Raw genomic sequence first — 16,014 nt, 5'->3', positions numbered from 1 at the left:
GAGCCCAGGCGACACAGTCACCTACATCTTCGGGGTGAATGCACAGGCACCTGAGAAGCGAGCCCACGAGCTGATGCCCGGCTGCCCCGCCATCACCGCGCTCATCCCCCACCCACCGGGGCCGGGCGTGGGGAGCCGGCCCTCCCTGGCACAGCGAGCGCTCCGGGGCCGCGGGGATGGCGAGGCGGCGGCGGGGCCGGGGCGGCGGCGGGCGGGCCCGTGGGAAGGAGGAGGAGGAGGAGGAGAAGGAGGAGGAAGAAGAGGCGGAAGCGGCGGCGGACGATGGCCGGGGCGCTGCTGCGCGGGGTGCGGCGCTTCCCCTGGCTCGGCAACGTGCTGCTCTACGGGGGGCTGTTCGCGGCGGGGGACGCGGCGCAGCAGCTGCTGCGGGGACAGCCGCCCGACTGGGCTCAGACGCGGCGGGTGGCGCTGGTGGCCCTGGCCTTCCACGGCAACTTCAGCTACGTGTGGCTGCGGGCGCTGGAGCGGGCTCTGCCCGGCCGCCGCCCGCCCGCCGTGCTGGGCAAGGTGCTCTGCGATCAGCTGCTGGGCGCGCCCGTCGCCGTCCTCGCCTTCTACACGGGTGAGTGCCGGGGGCTCCACCGCGGAGCCCCGCGCCGGCGGCGGCACCGCATGGCGACCCGCGCCTGCCTCGGGCACCGGCACCGGCATCCACTCCAAGGCCGGGCTGGGTGGGGACCCCCGGCCGCCCCGCGCGGCTCCCGCACCCCAAAGCGGCGCTGGGCTGGCGCTCGGAGCGGGGCGGGGGCCGGGGGGGCTCTGCAGATCCCGGCAGCTCCCCCGAGGATGCCCGCGGGCGCTGAACCGCCTGTGGCACTTCAGAGCTTTCCACGAGGGGTGCTGGCCCGAAGAACGCCTGCCCCGAGCTCGGCCGGGCCCGTGGCTTTTAATTCGCCACAAAGAATGCAAAGCACCTTGCGAGGGTTGGAGCTTCCATGTCTGTTTGAATTGCTGTGCTCAGTTCTCAGCATCAGCTGTCTCATTTTCCAAAACACAGCTGTAAATGTCAGGAAATGCCATACTTCAGCGGACCAGCTTCTGCTGTGAGTCTACAGAAATAAAGCATGCTACTAATGGCTGATCTCAAAAGCTAACAAGTAACAAGATACTTTAAAGAAGTCTAGTACCTATTTCAGAAATAAACATGAGGGAATAAGAAAATTAATAGGTGAAACGAATGTAATTAAATGTTCTCATTTAACTTAAACTTGAGGTGGTAGAAGAGTAAGACAGGTCCTCTTTTTGTCTGGGATTGGGAGATCTGCATTCTATCACACCGACAGGGAAATAATTCAAGTTGTGTTTGAAAAGAAATGAAGTAAAAAAAAAAAATCAAACACCAGATACTTCTCAAAATCTTAATTATGTCACAACTTAAGCTGAGAATTGTCCAAGGAACAGAAGGATCAGAAAAGGGGATATTAAAAGTCCCTGAATTGCGTAGCAGTAAAATAATGTATCCATTGAGGGATACTGATAACCCCAAGGTATGTGAATACCTGGAAGGATCCCAGAGTTGGACTAAGGAGCCTGTGCTTACGTGCTAAGTGCTTTATTTTCTCTCTGATGGGTGCAAAAGGTGCTTTCATCCTCTCTGTTCCACCACTACACCAGCGGTGGTGGTATGGCAGAGAAACAGAGAAACAACACCTGCACACCCAGTAAATCCCAGCTGGTCTCAGGTGTCAGCGCTGGGAGTCAAGTCAATGGATGAGATTTGATGTAGCACTATTAGGTAGTCAGAATGGTATTTTTGTAACCATATCAGCTTTTCTTTCAAATATAATATATTTTGAGAAGGGTCTGGGATGTCACTGGAAAATATGAATATTTAATTTTTTGCATTTTTTCTTATTGTTGTAAATATTTTACCACTAGGTATGAGCATCCTTCAGAGGAAAGAGGACATCTTTTCAGATTGTAAAAAGAAATTTTGGAATACATATAAGGTGAGGCAAGCAATTTGCTTATCTCACAGCTAAACAAACAAATAAAAAAAAGGGATAAACTATTCGAAATATTCCTTCCTCCAACACTCTTTTTCTACTCTTTCTTTCTTTCTTTCACTCCATTATTTGAATATGTGTAGGAAGCTTTAACTACCAGCAGTCACATGAAGTAAAGGCAGTTTGGGTTAGGCAGTGCTGCCAGATGGGTGAAACGATGCCATTTAAAAACCGAATTTTCAAAATATATTAAATATAACATTAATATATTAATCGTAATTAATATAATTAATTATTATTATTTAATAGCATAATTATAATAACATTCTATTAATATAACATTAATGTAATATTTAATAACTTAAAATAAATGTGCAGTGTTTATATACATAACACTTGCACCCAGCTCTGTTTGAATGACAGCCCTACAACACAACACAAATTCAGGGTCTTTTTATCCTTTGTCTTAAGAACTACCCACGCACGAGTGCTTAGTTAGTGATAATATTGACAACACTTACATGCACACCTATTAAAATCATTAAATACAGGGACACTTTCTTTGAGAATCATTTTTAGCCTGTACTTTTCAGTGACAAACTTCTCACTTTCAGAAACAAAACTTCTTGTTTTAAGAAGGCTTTGATATAAACAGCTGGATTTAATTTGCATTTCTGCATACGCAAGACAAAATTATCCATGCTGCCTCAGAGCTGAGCAAGCTCAGAATGTTAAAGATTTCTCAGATGCAAGAAGAATGATGGATTAGCAGGAAAAAAAGATAATAGGAGAAAATGTGATTGCAGTATGAATTTCTCTTCTTATTGTTGAACTATATAGGTAGGATGGAAAAGGATTATTTTTATTCCTGTGGAAGATGATTCTAAAAGCAGTGCCCACTATAGCCTATCAAAACATAAGGTTTCTATTGGCCTTATGTTCTATGAGTAAATTTTCCATTGATTTTTCTAAATATGCCTTACATGTATGAGTAAGTAGAAGGAGCATTGCAAGTGTGAAATAAATAGTGCTCAGTGATATTTTTCATTAATGGCTGAAACAAATGTTCACATGTTTAAACATTTGCTCACCCATCTGGTAAATGCGTTTATTGTGTCTGGTGTCAGATGTCTGTGAAGACTTAACTGTGCTTAGGGTTTTGTATTTAAAGTGAGTTAGAATAATGTGTTTGAAAAACTCAGAGCATAGAAGCCCATGAAGATGATCAGAAGTTTAATATGGCAACCTCTAGGTTAAGCAACTCCATTTGTAATTGAACAGCTTTTATGAACTTTATTCAAATGCATCTCAGTCATCACTGAATGTGGAAAAAATGAATCTTGGTGGTTGAAATCCGTAAGAATAACAAATGATTCGTTTTCCTTTCAGACAGGACTGATGTACTGGCCTTTTGTGCAGGTGAGTTCCCAGGGTGACTCTGTGAGCCTTTCCCTGCTGAAGAGCTGGGTCCTGTGTCTGTGTCTGGCCCTGGGAGAAGTGCAGTTGTTGGGTGTGTAACAATGCCTGGAGCACTAACTGAGCTCTCTCTCCTTCCAACACAGCTGTCAAACTTCATTTTGATCCCAGTTCACCTGCGAACAGCTTACACTGGGCTCTGTGGCTTTGTCTGGGCTTCCTTCATTTGCTTTTCCCAACAGAGTGGAGATGGCACAGCAAAGTCAGCATTTATGTGGCTCCAAAGAGAGAAGGTCAATGCAGATGAAGAATCATCAGACAAATAAGAACTTTAGTTCTGAACACATTCTAAATTGCTAAACTTAATTTGTGAAAGTCAGTAAATCACACTGCAGCCTCATTGTTGTGTTTAAAATAAGCAGTTATCTCAACATTTGGTGATCAGTATAAGCAGTGGAACAGTTTGTCTTTGTGCCTGTTTATTTTCCATAAAAGAGGCCAGTTGTATATTGACAAGTAATTATTTTCATGCTGTCAGCCCATCTCATCTGGGAACAACTGACTTACAGGGCAATGTAAGCATTTGCACATCATGTCAGACTGGCTCACTGGGGAGAAAGATTAACTGTAATTTAATTTTCAAGCAACTTGTAATTGTGAGAAAAAGGGGAATAGAACATTAAATCATCAGTTGTCGGACTTGACAATTGTTATCAATGCAAGATTACTTTGCAGAACAAAATTTAATGGATTCCATATCTAAAAAGTGACATTGAATCTGTTTCATTGAGCAGAAGCAAAAGTGCTGTCTTTGTAGAGCCCACTTTTCTATGGGACCAACTTTTATTCTGCATGAAAATTTATATAGGAAATTATTATTTCATAGGATATGTACATGTTTTACCTTAGCTTGGAGAATAAAGATTATTCTGGTCAGAGCCCTTTGGGGTGGGTGCTGCCCATTGACCCTTGGGGTCAGTCATAAGCAGCTCCTGCACAGTGGAACCCACCCAAGCACTGCAGGGAGTTTTTATTCTGTGTGCAGCCACTGCCTCCTTTGCTCCTCAAGGGCCAAGGCTACATGGGAGTCTTGACTCCTCTACTCTTCTCAGCTGTTCCATCATGCTGAAGCTATAATTAAAATTTTGAAGAAAAAGAACATGAGAAGGAAGGTAACATGAATGGCAGAATCCAGCTCTATATATATATATATCAGGAAATCCCATTTCTTCCTCAAATGGTTTTTAAGCATTCCTACTCATAGAAGACACTGGGTAATTATACATAGGAGACTAGGAGAAGGTGAAAATTAATTATGGATTTGCTTTGTCAGCTTGAAGATCAGGTCTGGATATAGGTATTTTTAAAATCTGCATATGTTTCTCAAAACAGGAACTGTGCAAATTTTTGTATTGCAGTAAGCTGAAATCAGGCCAGAAAAGGAGCCCTTGTTATATTAGAGTGGGATTTTATGCCTTGAAGTTACTAAATTGTAAGCTTGAAAGAGTATCTGATTTAATGATTGAAGACTCATCCCTCTGTTACAATAATAATAAACCACTTTGGGGAACGTCTGAATTCCTGAATCTTGTCTAAACAGTGTACCAAAGCCTGCTTAGGCTATAAATATGCATTCTTTTAGCCAACAGCTGTACTACTTAATATATTGCTAACAATTATTTGTCACTGTAGGAGCCCAGTGCAGCTTAGCTGAGAAAGGAAAAGGGATCTTGCAAGCACTGCCCAATCTATTTCAGGTAAAATCAACTTGTTTAGCATGTCCCAGTGGTCAAGAGTGCTGCACAGTGCCTGCATGGCTTTGGCCAGAGGATTGCAGCAGTGAGAGGAGGGTAGAAGGCAGGGGGCAGCTTCCACAGCCTGTTCTGCTGGCAGGCAGGTGGAGGAGGTGCCTTCCCTCTCAGGATGGACAAGTCACTGCAATTCCATCTTCAGCTGCACAGGCAGATGTGGAAGAGCACACCTGCCTACAGCCTCAAGGTGGAATTCTTTTTAATTGATTTTTGACTCCTTTGGCATGGACATCTCCAGCTTGGCTAATTGGTTTAAGCTCTGTATGTTGAAATGTGCACTGTAAGGACCCATTTTCTCCATCTGTACCATGGAGGCTCAGATGACTGGCTGCTGTGTCAATACCTTCTTTGTAGATGCTTACATTTGCTGAATGGAATTCCCCTGCTGGATGTTGCTGCATGAATCACAAAGGTGAATTGAGCAGTCCTGATGCTGGACATCCCAGGAGGAGTAGAAATTCACAGAGGAACTAACTGCATTTTGTCTGTCTGTTTAAAAAATGAGTGAACAGATCCTTCAGACAGCTATTAAACTGTTCTTGTGTGTAGAAAGTCCTCAGGATAAAGAAGCAATTTCAGTAGTGTTTTTTTTTTTTCTGTTGATATTTTTGGGACCAGACTGGTATTCTAAAGCCTCTTCTATTTAGTAAAAGCTAAAAGTTTCAAGTAAGGTGTGCTAATTATGTATTTAACTTTTTTTTACAGATGCTATTTATTTTTATTTCTGCTTGTGCCTTAAGTGTTTAATGATTAATGGCATTCACTTGGAGAAACGAACTGGAAAATAATGTCATTACAAGGAGAGTGAAATGCTGTTGGTTTACTGTAAACAGTATGTGATATTTTGCTGTAAGTCAGAGCAAAAAAATCTTTCTTCGTGGGTATGGTTAGTAAAACTTGTTTCCCAGATGAATCAAGAATTTATAACTCATGATCTGTATAATGCTAATGCCCTTCTTCATCAGGACTAACTAATAAATGAAAGATCCATCTTTTATTTTAAAGGGTTTAAAAGCTTATACAGGCTGTGCTTTATTGCTCTTGCTTTTGTGCTGCCAGCTTTTTGCTTGGGAATTTGAGCTAAATCCTGTTTTGTCTTCAGGTTTCTCTGGCTGGAGAGTTCATTTTTTATTACTTGAAGTACAGTTCCTTCATGTAATGGAAACCTATGGCTCTTATATTTCAGTAGACTAGATCCTGCATAATCCTTTCACTTTCTCCATTTCTCTTGTTAAGGCACTTGACAGCTAAGTAACACAAATCCATTTTCACTTAAAAGAAATTGTGTTTTCTCCCTTTTAATTATGAGCCCTGATTTGTCTGAAAAACATTTCAGACCAACAAAATGCAAAATAACGAAGCTGCGTTGGGACAATTTCTCAGTGTGCATAAATTAATGGAGCTTCAAAGATTTTCTTCCTCTGACAGTTTAGTCTGAGGACTTAATCCCTATGTTGTTAGAGCCTTCATTATTTCTTGATACCTTTTTGGCTTAGAAGATTAATTTCACCGAATAACAGAATGGTTGAGGTTGGAAAGGACATCTATATGTCCATCCCAGGTCATCCAGTCCAACCCTATTTGACACATATGTAAACTTTTGTTTACTTCTTCTAGCAACTCAGTAATTTCTTGTGGGAATAAAAAAAGAAATAAGAAAAAGGCAAGATTTATTGAAATATCTCTCTGCTACCCTTTCAAAAACAGTCATAAGGGCTTTATGACTATTTCCAGGAATTGCACTGATCTTACTGCCAGCTGAACATGGAGATTTCCACAACCAGCAGGATGAACAGAATTATACATCACATAGGTGCTCAGGAAGGAGCAACACACTGCCAGTAGCTATTAGGCCTGCAGTCAGGTGATATTTTTATGTCATGGATCCTCTCTAAGAGCAAATGGGATAAGCAGACATTTATATCAGTTCCAGTTCCATGTTATTCCGGATGGCTCTGGAGATGTGGAGCCTGAATTTGATAAAATGAGAATTTCAAAATTTATTTTTCTGCTGCAAATCTTTTATGTAAATGAACCTTCTGTGCTTACTAGTATGCTAAATACATCCTTCTTGGAAAATTCACCAGAAGGCCTCTGTCTTTTTCACACCAGAAGCACCCACCCAGTAACACAGCATAAAATAGCCAGTTCCTGCTGCAGTGAAGGTGAAACTGCATCTAGTCTGTTACCACATCTGATATATTGAGTGTGTTGAGTTCTCTTTATAGAACAACCTTTGAAATCTATGCAGCTTCAGCCTTCCAATTCTCTGCTGTAAGTGCCAGTGCTTCCTGCTTGTGCTGCTGCCTCTACTGCTAGTGCCAATCCAGTGAGATGTGCAAGAAATACTTGAATTTTACTAAAAGAATGAATTTCAAGTTGACTGAAATTGTCTATGTTTTTGCAAAGGCCTAATAAACATTAAATGCTTTTCTTTGGCTCTGTCTATCTTTAACTTGTATGTGTATAAACAAAGCCAGATCGTATGGGAAATTCTTATGGGATCTTCATGGACCTCATGCAGCAAAAAGCTTAATTTGATGTCACAGACCTTAACACAGCAGCAGAGTGAAAACTAAGTGGGGATTATCCATTCCCTTTAGAGTTTAGTTACATGCATTAAGTCATCTGCCATTTCTGAATAAATTCAGAACAGAACTCCCATCTTCAAAGTCTTATGCTGAAGCCAGTGGACTTTTATTAAAAAGATGCAAAATTTTGATATCATTATTTCTTTATATAATTAATTATTTGCAGAAGGAATGGAGGAATTCAGGTTGGAAAAATATATAAACAGCTTTTCTAGAGAACAGAGGTTAGAAATTGAGTTCTTACTGAAGGACTTAACTCAGTCAAACTTGTGTGGGATACTCTTGGGAAGGAAATGGTTCAGAAGAGCAGAGGCTGAAGGGAGTGATATATTCCACAACTGGAAGAGAGACAACACCTCCATTCCCTGCGGTAACATCTTGTATGTTTAGAATGAGGAGGAAGCTTTATGGAAAGAATTCAAGTTGAAAAATTCTGTTTCATAGTCTTCATGGCCAACAAGAAGAAAAAGGATCACTCAGTCTGAATCCTTGGGTAATGCAAATCAAAGAGTTCTTCCTGAATCAAACCAGTGATGTTGAGTCCAATGACATCTTCTAGGAACTTATCCAAACACTTCAAGCAACAGAGGATCTTCTGTGTCTCAAAGAAATTATTTATGTGTTCCTATTAAATTTTATTACCTACCCACATCAATCTATCCTTAACGTTCTAATAAAATGTTAGTAATTTCTGACAAGATTTAAAAACTTGGTACAGCTGGCAAAGCCTCCTGTGTGCATGTAGTGGTAAGCAGTTTTTGTTTATTCTGTGGCTAAACTGTAATAGCTTTAGCTCTGTTAGCCCTTTGCTATACCATTCTTGAAGGTTGTTTGCAAACCCTTTTTTTGCTGTGCAACCTCTGATTTGGAATGTAGACAGTAATGCTGTATTAATCTCAGTGAGTTTCACATATGCCTCAGATAATATTTTTTCTATCTGCCTAATATTCCCATTCTTAAACAGGCAAGGACTGTCTGTCCTCTCTTAATGTCCAAGTTGCACTAAGAAGTCACATGCACTTGCTAGTCCACCACGATGTCTGAAGTTACTGTAATCCATTTTTAACAAGAGCAAAGAATGCAGATTATACATCTGTATGTGTTGCATATACTTTTCAGTGTCATCCACCCTAATAAACATTGCCTTCCCTTTTTTTTTGCAGTTTATTAGTTTGTCGTGGTAGTGCCTAAAAATCTTGCACCTTGTATCCAGACAGAAAAACAGTTTAGTGAATATAGTAGGATGTGTCATATGAAGGAATGTAGTAGAATGTATCATTCCCTGCTATACAACACTAGTATCAATTAGACCTTTTTGTGCTGAAAGAAATCTTGGGCCTGGAAAAGCCTAATGAGGTCTGAAGTATGGTCAGAAAAGACATTGTCAAGGACAGCTCTGCTGTAGCAGCAGGTACATGAGAGAACTTCAGAAACTGAAGAATAGGTGGTTTTGTTTGCTGTGCTCAGGGAAAACCACTCATGAAGTGGGGCTGTAAAACAACAGGGGGAAAAAGACACCAGGTGAGTGTGCACAGTTGGGGGTTGTGTAAGTGATGGAACAGAGGACACCTCTGCTAATGCTCCCTTCTACCAGAAGACCTTAAAAATGGGATATTGATAAACCACCCTTTCCATTTTACACCCTCAAGACTTACAGACACAAAGAGAGACTTAGAGGGAGCATGGATATGGAGCCTAGTAGGTAATTCTGTCACCAGAGATATCAGGACAATGAGAACTGACTGGGAATGAAAACTGTTCCCCATTTCTGTAACTGTGCACAGTTACAACAGAACCAAAAAGCATAAGCACCCAGATGGCTGTGATAAATACAGAGTTTGGCCCATATGGACTCGAACCATGAACACAAAGTTCTGCACCACATGAGATCCTTTATCTGTGGAGGAAGTGTCAGCTTCATTCTGAATTGTGTGTCCTTTTACAGGGTGTAACTTGGTGGCAGAGTAATTTAAGTTACAACTCTTCTCTGGAATTAGTATCATACTATAACTAACGTGCACTTAGCGTGTGCATACATAAGAACAAACCCTCATTATTCTTTCTTTGATTTGCCAGGATAGCAGCTTTCCTCTCATTGCTCAAATATTTGGGAAAGAAAATACAAGTTCTGATGCTTCCTTTTTCCACCTCTAGTTCTTCTCCTGTTCTATGCTGGCCTGGAGAAATCTACCTCTGAGAGACTGGTGCTCTGTGGTATCCTTGTTTTGCCATTGCTTACACCTCTCTGAGAATTAAAAAACACCTTTGCTTACCTATTAAGGGTGTTCTGCTGCTTCCATTTCATGCATCACATCCTTTTACATCCAAAATATAACAAGACTGTTAACTGCAGCTGATTAGCCATGACATGCCAATGACACTAAAGGATTTTGTATTACTTCTACATCTAGTTCAGAATGGTCATCATTCAGTAATTAATTATTATGTGTTCATAACTACACCTGATACACCATGGCAATTACCCATTTACTGTTTTGGGGCAGAAATTGGCAAAAAAATCCAGTGGAACACAGGTACAAATATAGAGAGAAATTCAAATTGTAAAGAAACCCTTTCAGAAGTAAGGGCAGTGACTTTATGGCTTCCAGTTCCAGTGAGGGGAGTAGTGAAATGTCCCACAGATGTGAGCTTGCCTGTTAGGATGCAGGGGTAATGGAGCAAGGACACTGCACAGGGACATGCATCAGCAAGACAATGGCACAGTCTCTTTGGGTGCCTCACAGCTTGCAGGCAGGTTTGAGTTCTCTCTGTAGGTACCAAGTTGTGCAGGTAAAATGGAAGCTTACAGAAAGTCACCTTTCCATTTTGGACTATGTGAAATGAGAAAATGATCAGGCCCTGAGAGAGCTGTGCCTGGAGCTATGTGCTGCTGTGTTTGCAAAATTTACACAGGATGTTTATTCAAAATGTACATGCCCACATATATGCTGAAATATTACTTGTTGCCTGCTGTATTTGCAAGTCTAAAATAGCCCAGACCAATTTATCTCAACATCTAAATTTACTGAACTCAAACATCTGTTTTTTCCTTTGCAACTATGGACACCCATCACTGATGCAAAATCCATCTGCATAGTGACTCACCTGCACAACAGTCAGTCCAGTCATACCACTGGACTCGGCTCAAAATGCCAAAAATAAGACTCTTACACAGGTAACTTCACTACCCATGGTTATTAGTAATGTATCTGACAGATGCTATAGCAGCTTTTTCTGTGAAATTTGTACCTTAAAAAGACAGTGAACATAGAAAGAATTCACTAAGACAAAAGTAAAATGGGAAAGAAAAGAGTTTAGCAAAGTATTTTTCTGAAATCTGTTTTGGTCAGAATTGCAGCTTTTGAAATACACAGATTGTTTCCATTCTTTCTACCAGACATTCATGCCCTGACTCTGCTGCTGCATCTCCCAAATTTGTGCCATGTATTCTGACCTTCTATTAAAAAAAAATAGCTGATATAAATCTAAGTAAGTCATGTCTGCCATGGGGCATCTGTGATGTCTGACAGAGGCCAGAGAGCAAGAGACAGGAGAGTGGATTTGCCAACTGCTCCTGCCCAGCCATAGCTCCTGGTGGCAGGATTTAGTGAGAAATGGGAACTGAAGCTGTCAGGGAAAATGACTTCAAGAGCAAAGTGCACCTCTGTTTCTCTACCAGGCATTATGTTTTGAGCAGTGAGAAGAGACCCCAATTTTTGCATTTTCTGCATTAACAGTGTTTTCAGCAGAAGAAAACCAGCCTTCATGAGTAAAGGAATGCATTTATAATTTATATTGCTACGTCCATTGAAAAACATCATCATCAGTAGGAGAGAAATTTAATTCTACCTGCAAATGCAGCAGCAGCAATGCTTCAGAGTCACAGTAACACAAATGCTGATATTATATTAGCAAATAATTGAAACACACTTGGGGCTTACTCTTGCAAAAACTTTTGTACAAATGACCTCAGCAGGGTAGCTTCCACACACCTGTTCTAATGTGCAGCACTCTGTAGAACTGGACCCTTACTGCATTTTGTGACTTTTCATGGGCAGGTAAAAACTTCCTAATTACAATAAATCGCCTTATGTATTCTTTACTTTATCTAAGTAAATTCTTTTCATCCGAGTTTCTGGCTAGTGGGTGTTTTTCACTTTTTTAACAAAAGCAGAGCTTTAAATATTCAACTATTTCTAGGATAACTCCCCCATCTCCTAAACAATGCAGTTGGGTTGTAATTACTAAAAATCTTGAAAGGATGGTTTGAAATTAAATAGTCCTCAGATCCACTAAAAATTGGCCCTTCTCCCCGATCAGCCTGTTTCCCTTAGTCCCAGTCTCATCCAGATCCCAGATGGACTCTTATTCCTCCCACACTTGTGTTCCTCACTTCTCCCAGTGAGTCAGTCCAGCCCACCCCAGCAGGCAGCTGCACTGTCACCCAAAATCAGCTGTGCAGAGTCCTGCCCCCAGCTTTTCTGCTTGACTCACAGCTCTGTTTGGGCTCTGTCTCTAAAGGCCAAAACCAGTGAGGATGAGGCACTGCACAGCCAACAGGAGCTGTTCCAGCACATCTGGTGCTCAGTTCATGGCACATCTCTGGGAAGAACTGCTGACAGAGAAAAATCACAATGCCCTGAACATGTCCTAAAAACTGTCCAGCTCATCTTGTTGGCTGATTCCAATTTTCAAGAAGACAAGTAGAGAAATTTTCAGTTACAGTTTTAAAAGTGATTTGGAGGTTTCTCCCCTCTGGCATGTGAAGAACCCCGCAAACAAAACTGTTTACACAATAGCATCAATGTGTGCCAGTCCAATCAGTAAGTGTACCACTGAACCCAGAGGTGGTATTTTTGAAGTGTTGATGATAAGGACAAGACTTTGCAGGCAAAAGTAGGTGACAAACAAATGAGCTTTCCTAGTATTCACCCAGAGTACCCCATGATTCTTTATAAATGAGGCAAAAACTGCTAAACCCCTGATTTGCTGTGGGGTGCTGGACAAGTTGCCTAACTCGTGCTTCATTGTCTTTATGTCAGAAATCATACCACTCACGGTAAAGTGCAATATGATCTCACTAGGAAAGGTAGTCTCCGACTGTAGAATGCTGTTCAGGGGTTTCATCTATATAACCTTCCCTAAAATAAAAGAAAAAACTTAGTAATAACAATAATAATCACTGCACTTGTGCTTCCTGCAAAGTAATTTCCTTTATTCCCAGCAGGCTGCATTAGCAGCAAGGCTGCATGATGATGGAAAATGAGAGACACAAATCGCATCGCTTGTTTGAATGCTGTTCTCCGGCTTCTGGCAACGTGATGCTGGAATGAGTGTCATTCCAGCCAGTGCAGGACTTCTAGGAAAGCCGAAGGCTGCATGCACAGGAGCCTGAGATGTGTTAGACTGCAAAAGCCATGAGTAGCTGTGGATGTTACCATTATTCCCCAGCTGCTCAGGTCAGAAATGTGCTCAGTGCTGCACTAGCCACAAGATGGACAGTCCTGCCGTGCCCTGGCAGCGAGCGGGTTTGCGAACTCTCCCCTGCTCGAGCGGTTTGGCCGAGAAAGGGGAGCTCAGAACAGGGCAGGGCAGGGCAGGGCAGGGCAGGGCTGGGCTGGAAACGGCAGGACTGGGCTGGGGAGCTCTGGGGAGCGTTGGGCAGGGCTGGGTTGGGCTGGGCTGGGCTGGGGGGCGCTGGGCAGGGCTGGGCAGGGCGGGGTGGGGTAGGCTGGGCTGGGCTGGACACGGCAGTACTGGGCTGGGGAGCGCTGGGGAGCGTTGGGCAGGGCTGGGTTGGGCTGGGTTGGGCTGGGCTGGGCTGGGTGTGGTGGGCAGGACAGAACACGGCAGGGCAGGGCTGGGCAGCGGCACAGATCGAGCCGCGGGCGCGGAGCTCCGGGCAGCAGCCCCGGGGCGGGCAGTGCCCACCCGAGCGGAGGCAGGGCCGGGCGGGCGGGGCGTGTGTGCAGCATGTGCGAGGTGTGACATCGCTTTGTGTACGGCTCCCCCGCCCCAGCCCCGCACTGAGCATGTGCCGGAGCCCTGCCCGCCCCCCGCCCGCGGGCCCCGCGCCGCGCACCGAGCGCCGAGCTCCGCGCAGCGCCCGCGCCGCCGCATGGGCTGAGCGGAGCCCGGCCATGGAGCTCCGCAGGTCCATCTCGGCCAGCGCCGAGGCCGAGAGACCCATGCGGCGCTACGGGGCAGTGGAGGAGACGGAGTGGAAGGCGGAGGCGCTGGGCAGAAGTGAGTGGGGGCCGCGGGTGCGGGTCCGGCCGGCCGGGGAGCCCCGGCTGCGGCGGGGCCGGGCGGTCCCGGGTCCGGCTGGCAGGGCGAGGCCAGCTCGGGCTTCTCGGGGAGGAGGGTTGGTGTGACCATTTTGCCCTCTGAGGCTGGTGCTTTGCGAGGCGGCTGTGTCAGGGACGCAGAGCCCGTCTGTGGCAGGCACAGGGCAGCTGAGCTGTGCGGCTCGGGCGCTCCGGGCTCTCCATCCTCTCCGGGCTCTCCATCCTCTCCGGGCTCTCCATCCTCTCCGGGCGTTCCGGGCTCTCCATCCTCTCCGGGCTCTCCATCCTCTCTGTCCTCTCCAGGCTCTCCATCCTTTCCCTGCGGCACGGGCGGGCGCTCCGCAAAGCCAAGCCATGACCGGGTAGCCGAGGAAGGATCACTGGGACATTTGCTGTCCCCCATTGTTTAGTAGGTGGGAGTTAATATAGAAATTTTCGTAAATATTGGTAGTCTTTAACGTGTTTCACATTTGGAAAGCACAGATGACGACCACTTTATTTGCTCGTTATCTCAGGCAGAGGGTGCAGCAATACAGCACTTAATTCACACCTTCAGTGGTTGCACTGTGTTGATGACCTCAACAGATGTTCTGTGCTGGGAGAGCTTTCTTGTAATGATCATTTTCCAGGAAGCAGCAATTGACATAACCTGTCCGAAGTGCCGATGGAAAGAGTAGTTAAAAAGATACATCACTGCCAATTCATGTTATCCTTGGGACCTTGTTGTCTCTAAGATACCAGCTGTTATTCTTCTACTGGCAGAACTGTCATCTTTACAAACCTAATAAGCCTGCAAACCCCTTACAATTTTGCAGGTAACCACTGAGGCAAGAGATCTTGAAAAGCTAGTCACAAAAACTGTACTAGACAATATCAAGAAAAATATTTTCTATGTTTCATCAGGTGTTTGATTTGGCCACAGGAATAGAAGTTTGTGTGTTATCCGTTGTCACACCTTCAACTTGACTGGTACTGGGGTTGCTGATGGGTGGTTCCCCACCCATCTTTTGATGCTCATCACTAAGTCTCACCTGGATGCCTTCAAACATGGCATGGCTTTGCAGCACCTTGGTAGCAGATTTTAGCCAGTGCATCTGCTGTGTTTACTTTTCAGAGAGTGCTGTGTTCTGGAATGATACTTCACCTCCAGCTTCAGTTTTTCATGGCTATGTTGTTGTCTACCATATGCTGACAGGGTGTAATTCTCCAACTGATGCTTCAGTTGCAGTGTTGGTTTTGTTGCAGTGCCTGGCACAGATTCAGGACTGAGAAACTCCACACTTTCTAAAATGGAATCGAAGACTGAAATCGCTGTTGCCTGAGTTGGTTGAGTCAGACACATGCAACAGTTTTGCAGGTTCCCTGGCACAATACAGAAGTGCTTTTCTTGTTCACATAACTGTGTCTGTTTTTTTTCCAGCACTCGGGAGCTGAGTGCAGAGCAGCACTTATAATAATAATAATAATAAAAACTGATACTCTGAGGTGTCAGGAAAGGTTATGTCTTGCAAGCTTTGGACAAAAGGTGGTCTCTTTGGCAGAGAGCAATGTGCAGGCTGAGAGGGAGATTTGATCTGCTCAAAAATATGTTCTCAGCAGTGAACTGCCACCCAAATCACAGCTTGATACCCAGCACCAGAGTGGGCTGTTGGCAGGACTAGGACCTAATGTCCAGGTGTGCACCCTGGCTCTGCTCTGAGCTGGCCTTCTACACACTGCTTTCTGCTTAATGAGAATACTTCTCTGTGCATAACAATTTAGATAAGAAAAGGAATTAATCTAGAGACCATGATCTGTTCTTTGAAAAGCAGAAAATTATTATATATTTGAATAATTGATTTCTTTTGTTTGCTCTTAGGCTTCAGCTTTCCTTAAATACTGTGAAAAATGCTATTCATAGTAGCTGGTTTAGACGATTCCTGCCTGTCTTTCCTATTTAAAT

The 16,014-nt window shown here is 43.9% G+C and overlaps 2 protein-coding genes across 2 annotated transcripts in view; both read left to right on the top strand.

The window, feature by feature from the left end:
* The first annotated feature begins 231 nt into the window (after window positions 1–231).
* Window positions 232–7,632, top strand: MPV17L (MPV17 mitochondrial inner membrane protein like). The gene is made up of 4 exons (XM_014895171.2): window positions 232–583; window positions 1,900–1,970; window positions 3,357–3,386; window positions 3,530–7,632. Exons 1-4 carry the CDS (start codon window positions 283–285, stop codon window positions 3,707–3,709), a joined length of 582 nt encoding a protein of 193 aa, XP_014750657.1. The 5' UTR covers window positions 232–282; the 3' UTR covers window positions 3,710–7,632.
* Window positions 7,633–13,713: 6,081 nt separating this feature from the next.
* BMERB1 (bMERB domain containing 1) overlaps window positions 13,714–16,014 on the top strand; it is a 45,612-nt gene continuing 43,311 nt past the window's right edge. The window contains exon 1 of the mRNA XM_014895181.2: window positions 13,714–14,031. Within this exon, the coding sequence (XP_014750667.2) occupies window positions 13,818–14,031 (214 nt within the window). The 5' untranslated portion in view covers window positions 13,714–13,817. The remainder of the gene's footprint in view (window positions 14,032–16,014) is intronic.

This window comes from Sturnus vulgaris, chromosome 16 (genome assembly GCF_052056855.1).
Source record: "Sturnus vulgaris isolate bStuVul1 chromosome 16, bStuVul1.hap1, whole genome shotgun sequence".
Taxonomy (NCBI): Eukaryota; Metazoa; Chordata; class Aves; order Passeriformes; family Sturnidae; genus Sturnus; species Sturnus vulgaris.
Note: the sequence above shows the minus strand (reverse complement) of the source record. Positions and strands in the feature narration are given on the sequence as shown.